This window comes from Musca domestica, unplaced genomic scaffold, assembly GCF_030504385.1.
Source record: "Musca domestica strain aabys unplaced genomic scaffold, Musca_domestica.polishedcontigs.V.1.1 32, whole genome shotgun sequence".
Classification (NCBI taxonomy): Eukaryota; Metazoa; Arthropoda; class Insecta; order Diptera; family Muscidae; genus Musca; species Musca domestica.
In genome coordinates this window covers 1,802,605-1,810,981 of record NW_026712311.1, presented here as the reverse complement: position 1 = coordinate 1,810,981, position 8,377 = coordinate 1,802,605, and the positions used below count along the sequence as shown (strand labels likewise).

Sequence of the window (8,377 nt, the reverse complement as noted above, 5' to 3'; positions counted from 1 at the left end):
ATTTTTTTCGGCCATCAAATTTTTGATTTATTTTGAAAATTGAAAAACGCAATTGGTATGGAGTTTTTATTTCGCATCTATCTTCGTATTCGGCACTTAAATGCGAAATTCTACTTCATATATATTTTGTATTTATTTATGAAATATACATCTTTTTTGCTTAATTCTAATTTGAAATAAAAAAAGTTGCATATATATTTAAATGTGCTGATTATTTTTGTTTCTTGAGGATTTTTTAAAATAGATTTAATATGTTTTTTTTCTATTCATAGTCATTTTCAGAATTTTTTGATTAAAATTAGATGGCAACCCTTCTGGAGAGCGGTCATTGCCCTACCAAAATGTTTCTCCTTATTTCTCATTATTATTCTCCACCTGTCATGCAATTCCTCCCACTTTATATTTGCATAGAGCGGAGAGTGTGAGAAATGGATCATCGATGCTCTCCAACTCTATCTAACAACATTAGAGAGAGACGGAGAAATAAAATAAGTGCAATTTCAAAACGGGAGAGTGGGAGCACTGAGCATACATACATATGCATGTATTTAACATTGTTAACAGTCATTTTTAATTTCGCTTCCTTCAGAGACTTCCTTTTTGGAGTTTGGAGTCAGTTATTGTTAGACTTTAAATTCGTTCGCATATTTTCATGAAAGGCTCCACGGTTCTGTTAAATAAATTGCCAAAACTAATGAAACAGACAATTTAATGCCTTACAGTCGGTGTATTTGTTAATTCTAAGTTGAAATAATGTATAAATATGTGTTGGGATTGCTAGACAAGAAAAATAAATTACATTTCTAGTAGACGAAAGCCAAAAATTGTTGAGAATTCATTCGGCGTGTCGTTCGTTTTCTTATAATAAAATCGGTTTCGGGAGGTTTGTGAATTTCGTAATAAATATGAAAAGGAAAAAGGTTGTGGCATCTGCATTTGTTGAAGTTGAACACAAATCTCGGTGGACTAGTGCAGTTAATGAATAAAAGATAAAGAGACTGCCCTTCACCCCTTCATTTCCATTGTGGCTAGAGCTTGTTGATGTGTTGAAAATAACTTCTGCTAGATGAAGTCGAGAGCTTCAAATATGGTCAAATCAATTACTACTACACTCTCCTCATTATTACTGTTTAGTTTCCGAGAGGGGAAAAAGGGGAGAGTGTACATTTGAGAATAGCATTGGGGGTAATGGAAGGGTTGGCATTTTTGCGCCAAAAGTTTTTGACAAAAATTGTGAAAGAGGGAAGGTTGATTAGATTAAAGAGTGGGGTAAAGAACATCATATGTATGTGTGTGTGAATGTAAATCAAGAAAAATGGTGCCCCCTTCCACCCTCTTTCCATAGACTCTTTTGATGCAAAAAAGGCGGCAATGGTGTTTAAAAAAAAACAGTTTCACTTACCTCATGCGTGGAGCAACAAAGAAGTAGTGAGAGGGAGAGACAAGTGCAAAGAGTAGCAAATGCGTGTATTTGTTGTTATTTAAATGCAATTTTTGGCAAAATAAGTAGTAGATTTAATGAGACAGAACGTCGACAGAGTCATAGTGTGGAGCATCGGTAAACGGGCATGTGTGTGTGAAAAGAAATTAAAAATTGGCGCGAATGATGATGTGTGAAATAGTGTTTGTGCGCCTACAAAGAAACCTTTGCAAATTTAATGGGAAGTAGTTTTAGCATTAAAAAAAGCATTAACTTTTTAGAATTTAAAGAAAAAGGAATTTGTGAATGGTGAGTTTATTGATATTTATTCCCTATATTAACAATTTATGTAGTTACCCTTTTTGGTCAGTTATTTTAATAATTAAAAAGCTCTAATGCTATAAATTGGGAAATCTATTTGAAATAGGTAAAAATGGTTTTGCTTGAAAAAAATTAATAATGTCCTTTTTAAATGAAGCGACGATAAGTGTCAGTAAACATTTCCAAGAAAATATGCATTTTAAATAGTCTATCTTCAAATTCAATCTAAGAGTACTTTCTGGGAGAGTATCAAAAAGAGAAAGCCAATCTTCGACGATGTACGACCAACAATTAAGACTATATGAGTATCGAAGTGAAAAAGGAAATTCCTACAAGATTATGTGATTATTTTTTAAAGACTATCAGTAAACGTAGATTTTTTCAAGAACTATCCGTAAACGTGGATTTTTTAAAAATATTTTTTCAAGGACCAAACATGGATTTTTTAAAAATATATTTTCAAGGACCAAACATGGATTTTTTAAAAACATTTTTTCAAGGACCAAACATGGATTTCATAAAAATATTTTTTCAAGGACCAAACATGGATTTTTTAAAAATATTTTTTCAAGGACCAAACATAGATTTTATAAAAATATTTTTTCAAGGACCAAACATGGATTTTTTAAAAATATTTTTTCAAGGACCAAATGTGGATTTTTTAAAAATATTTTTTAGGGTCTATTCTCAAATGTAGGGTTTTAAAAATATTTTTCAGGGTCTATTCACAAACGTGGGGTTTTAAAAATATTTTTCAGGGTCTATTCACAAACGTGGGGTTTTAAAAATACTTTTTTTTTTGTTTTTTTTATGTTTTTCAAAAACAAAAATCGAATTTTTTCAAAATATGTATTTTTCCGGACCAAATCTGGATCTATTAAAAACTTTTTCAAAAACAAACCTGGGTTTTTAAATTTTTTTCAAGGACCAAATCTGGATTTTTTAAAAATATTTTTTTATTCAAAAACAAAACACGGATTTTTTAAATTTTCTTTTTCAATGACTAAATCTGGATTACTTAAAAATATTTCTTCGAGGACAAAACAAGAATTTTTTAGAAATATTTTTTTAAGGACAAATTGTGGACCAAACTTGGATTTAAAAAAAAAAAATATTTTTTCAGAACCATACATGGATTTTGGAAAAATATTGTTTTCAATGAGAAAACGTGGATTTTGTGAAAATATTTTTCCAGGGAGAAGACGTGGATTTTTCAAAAATATTCCTTCCAAGGACCAAAACTGGACTTTTTAAAAATATATTGTCCAAAGACCAAATTTGGATTAAAAAAAAAATATTTTGTTAAGGACCAATGGACTGGGTTTTTAAAATAATTTTTAAAGTACAAAACGTGGATTTTCTAAAATATTTTTTCAAGGAATGTAATTACTTTATCAATGACTATCCGTAAAAGATTTTTTTTAAATTTTTTTTTTCAAGGACTATCCATAAAGTGGATTTTTAAATATTTTTTTCAGGTACTATCTTTAGGACAAAACGTAGATTTTGTAAAAATATTTTTTTTTTTCAAGTAAAAATTTTTTTTCGAGTAAAAAAAATAAAGACTAAAATTGTATTAAAATATTTTTTCAAGTAAAATGTTTTAAAATATTTTTTAGGTAATTTTTTTAAAATATTTTTTCAATGACTAGCAAAATTTTTTAAAATATTTTTTCAATGCCTGTCGGTATAATGTTTTAAAATATTTTTTCAAGAACCAAACGTTGATATTTTAAAAATATTTTTTCAATGATTATCAGCAAAATTTTTTAAAATATTTTTTCAAACAAAAACTAAAGGGACTTCTTTCAAATAACTTTTTAAGAACCATCAATGGCCACCAAAGCAAACAACTTTTAAAAATTGCTATAAATAGAATATATAGTGCTAAAAGTGTGTATTTAAGTATCTTGAAAAGTTTATTTTATCAAAAAAGGGAGATTTTAATAATATTTTTTCATGGACCGACCACCAGAGATTAGAAACTTGAAATTATTACACGGACATCCAGAGTCAATATTAAAGATTTATTTAATATTATGAATATTGTTTTTTAAGGACGAATCATGTCGATTAAGCACATCTGAGTTAAATTTCATCAACCTACTTCATTTCGTTCGAAAGCTGAAGTGATTTGCACCGACGGACGGACATCGCTAAATCGACATAGAATTGAATGCTAATGAATAATACATATAGTACTTGGGGGGTCTAACATACCCTCCATGCTATGGTGGATGGTATAATAATAAAAATTTCAAAAACTCAATCGCATTCACACTCGCTTCGTCATATACAAATAGGTACTTAATTGCGAAATTCTTCTCTGATATAGTTTGTATTTATTTATAAGATATACAACTTTCATATTTAAATTACTGATTTAAAGTAAAAATACGTTTCACATTTATTTAAATATGTATTTTTTTAATTTTTTGACGATTTTTTAAAATAAATTTGATTTTTTTCATCTTTATTCTATTTAAAGTCATTTTCATGATTTTTTATTAAAATCACCTGGCAGCCCTTCTGGAGAGCGGTCTTTGCCCTAGCAGTCATTTTCTCCTTATTTCTCACTATTTTTCTCCACCTTACATGCAATTCCACCCACTTTATATTTGCATAGAGCGGAGAGTGTGAGAAGTGGATCATCAATGCTCTCCAACTCTATCTTACAACATTAGAGAGAGAGAGAGTGAGCGAGAAATAAAATACTGTGCAATTCTAAAGCAGGAGAGTGGGAGCACTGAACATACACACACATATGCATTCATTGAACAGTCAATTTTTTGATTTCGCCTTCCTTCAGAATCTCCTTTTTTGGAGTTTGGAGTCAGTTATTGTTAGACCTTAAATTCGTTCGCATATTTTCGTTAAAGGCTCCACGGTTTGGTTAAATAAATTGACAAAAATAATGAAATAGACAATTTAATGACTTATAATCGGTGTATTTGTTAATTCTAAGTTGAAATAATGTAAAAACTTGTGTTGGGATTGCTAGACAAGAAAAAGAAATTATTTTTTTGTATTCGAAAGCCAAAAATTGTTTGACAAATCATTCGGTGTGTCGTCCGTTTTCTTATTATAAAATCGGTTTCGGGAAGCGTGTGAATTTCGTAATAAAAATGAAAAATGAATTAAGTTATGGCATTTGTATTTGTTTAAGTTAAACACAAACCTAGGTGGAATAGTGCAATTAATGAATAAAAGAAAAAGAGTCTCCCCTTCACCCCCTTCATTTGCAGTGTGTCTAGAGCTCATTGATGTGCTTTAAGAATTAACTTCTGATAGATGAAGTCGTGAGCTTTGAATATGGTCAAATCATTTACTACTACACTCTCCTCGTTTTGACTGTTCTGATTTCGAGAGGGGAAAAGGGGAAGAGTGTACAGTTGAGAATAGCAATGGGATTAATGGAAAGGTTGGCATTTGTGCGCCAAAAGTTATTGACAAAAATTGTGAAAGAGGAAAGCTAGACTAGTTTGAAGAGTGGAGTAGAGAACAGCATATGTATGTGAGTGTGAATGTAAAGCAAGGAAAATGGTGCCCCCTTCCACCCTCTTTCCATATACTCTTTTGATGCAAAAAAGGCGGCAATGGTGTTTAAGGAAACAGTTTCACTTATCTCCTGAGGGGAGCAGCAATTTGTTTGGAGAGGGAGAGACAAGTGTAAAGAGTAGCAAATGCGTGTATTTGTTGTTATTGAAATGCAATTTTTGGCAAATTAAGTAGTAGATTTGATGAGACAGAACATCGACAGAGCCATCGTGTGGAGCATCGGTAAACGGGCGTGTGTGCGTGTGAAAAAAAATCTAAGAAATACGGAGTGTGTTCGTTGTGAGTAGGGAATTAATCGGTATTTATAAAAAATCATAGTTGTTTAGTATTTGTAAAAGAGACAAAAATAGAAACGAATAAAAATTCCCAACAAACCAAAACGCTTTAAAATAAGTTTGTAACAAACTTACTATCATAAGATTTAAGCTTAGAAAACTGTTATGATTACTGTTATGAAAGGCAATTTAATAATTATAGAATAATGAAAATTGAACCCTTGTGATAATATTACTAGTCAATAGTATGAAACAAGCTAGTAACTTTAATCTTAGAATAAGCTTGTTATTACTATTATGAAAGGCTTGTAAACAATTGCTGAATAAATCAAATTGAACCCTTGCTTTAATATTGCTGGTTTATAGTTTGCAACAAGCATAGAAGTCTAATTATTAACTATGCTTGAAGAAAAATAGTTTTCTTATCATATATAAATTAAACTTATCTTCGTAATAGTTTTATAAACCTTTTAATTTTATTATTTTTTATAGTTTAATTTTTATTTTGTACATTTTTATCAGGTGTATTATTAATATAAGGTATATTACTAACATAAGAAAAAAATTAATTTTTGTTTTTTGTCTTTGGAGTATATTTTTGTTTTGATTCTTGCCTATTTTTCGCGAACTGGAAAAAAGATTTTGTGCTTTTTATATATTCATCCTCGCTCAATCCAATAGAAATTGCTGCATCTATAATATTTGAAAAGAATTAGAAAAGCAAGTAAATATGTAAATTAAGAACACGTGTAAATTACTTACTTCTTATTGCTTTTGCTGAACTATGGCTGCGTACACTTTTTTTCTCCTCTGTCCCCTTCCAACACATCTTTTGCGCCAGTTCGTCTACTAGTAGCTTTCGCCAACAGTTTTTTGTAAAATTTGGAGTTTTGGCAACCGTTAACAGCTCCTTTCCCTTAGAAGAAGTTTATTATATTATTAGGTTACGGTTAATTTTCCTTTGCTACTTACAAACATATTCAAAAACTTTTTGTCTTCCTGCAATTTTTTTTCGAAATCCATAAACTCGTCTATATTTTTAAAAGGGCTTTCAGGCATCAACAACTCAACAAGCGATTTCTCCTTCTTCAATTCCTTAACTTCATTACGCAGGACATTTATTTCATGACGTAATGAAGTGACTTCATTAGTAAGCCTAATAAACATGGGTTCAATTGCTTTTGAAAAATGTGCCACCATCCCTGAAAAGAATTAGAAAAAATATCGGCAATTGGTGTCCATTATACCATCGAAATATTTCACCGAATATTTACCTTCTAGTGTCACAGGTTGTAGGGGGCCCATATTATTTAATACTGGTTGTAAGGAAGTAAGATTATGCGAGTTGTTGAATATGTTGTTGAAATTTATGTTACTGTCCTCAGTCATAGTGTATAACTGGAAAAAAGCCAAATTCATCATTTTTGTTTCTTAAAGCACAGATTTTAGTAATGTCTTTCAAGCTATGTTGGTAGGATTCTTGTGAAACTGTTAACTTAGTTGTTTGCCAAATATCAAGAAGAGACGATTCCAGTGGATTATGGAACATTGAACTCAAATTCAAAACTTTCTGTCCAATGACTTTACTATCTTGATTGCTTATTGATGACACGCGATATAGATTATTTTGAGCTTTATAATAATTATTAGGGTGGACTACTGAAAAAAATGCACATATTTTGGGTTGTGTATTATCCCTATGTGAGATGTTGATACTTTGCTCCACTAGTCGATTATATAGTTGAGCCGATATATTATTTTTTTTCTTTAAAAGCCTTTTCAACATTCCCAGCTTATTTTCAAATTTAAATGCACTAAAAGTTTCACATGATCCATATTGCAAACAATCGCTGGCTAGGTGAGTGAGACAATGAAAATTGTACGTTGAAATACTTTCGTCATAAAATTTAGGCAAATACTTCAAAAAATTCTTTAATAATGCGTCAGCGCACTTATTCTTTGATCTACATTGTTCAGGGCTTAACAAAATTCTAATAGCTAAACTCAATTGCAGAAAATGAAAATACCGCTCGTCATCCAAAATTCCTTTTAAGATAAACGGACCAACATACAAAAGAAATGTTCGCAATTCAGTTGCTTTATACCGATCAAACTCATTGAGATCTCTTGTACTTCTTCTAAACTCACGAGGAAGTTGTCCTTTTAAACACAAGAGAAGATTGTTTAATATTGTAATTTTGTCCCTTGAAAGGGATGATGTTGTATTTCTCTTTTTTATCCATGAAGTCATTAAAGTTTTGACAACACCCAGGCAAACCACATGCATATAATCCATGGGAAACGATGTTATTAGGTCTATTGGCAAGTCTTCTATGGCCATGTGATTATGTATTTTGTGATGATTTTTATCTAAGCGTTTTCTAAAATTTTCATCAGTGCGTATTGTGTTCTCTTCATATTTGAACACCATGCGGTTGTTTATATGATCACCCTTCTGGTTGCATTTGTGGCAACAACTGTATCCAGTATGAGTTTTTATTCCCAGAACTAGTGACCTTGCCGGCGCATCACATATGAAAGCTCTACAGTTAACTTTATATGTCTTATTATCAAACGAAAAATTGTCCTTCATAAGCTCGGTTAATTCTTTGATAAAGGGACCTAAAAACTCATTAACATCTATTGGCTTACTGTTTCCACTATAAATACCAACTGTATGCACAAAATCAGTGTCATTGACATTAATAAGAACGGGCCAGGCTTGTGCTAATGAACTTTTTGCTACCGGTAATCCATCTATGTTAATATTTAAATCAATAGAAGTCTTTAGATATTTTTTCGT

General features: G+C 30.7%; 1 protein-coding gene across 1 annotated transcript; it reads right to left on the bottom strand.

Annotated features, from left to right (window-relative positions):
* Nucleotides 1-6,360: 6,360 nt before the first annotated feature.
* LOC131803686 (uncharacterized) lies at nt 6,361-7,948 on the bottom strand. The gene is made up of 3 exons (XM_059125189.1): nt 6,849-7,948; nt 6,547-6,776; nt 6,361-6,490 (listed from the first exon to the last, which is right to left on the bottom strand). The coding sequence occupies exon 1, from the start codon at nt 7,913-7,915 to the stop codon at nt 6,956-6,958; it is 960 nt and encodes a 319-aa protein (XP_058981172.1). The 5' UTR covers nt 7,916-7,948; the 3' UTR covers nt 6,361-6,490; nt 6,547-6,776; nt 6,849-6,955.
* Between the last annotated feature and the right edge of the window lie 429 nt (nt 7,949-8,377).

What these genes read in the sequence shown, in the direction of transcription:
- LOC131803686 (XM_059125189.1), bottom strand. Translation starts at nt 7,915, where the DNA reads ATGGCCATAGAAGACTTGCCAATAGACCTAATAACATCGTTTCCCATG.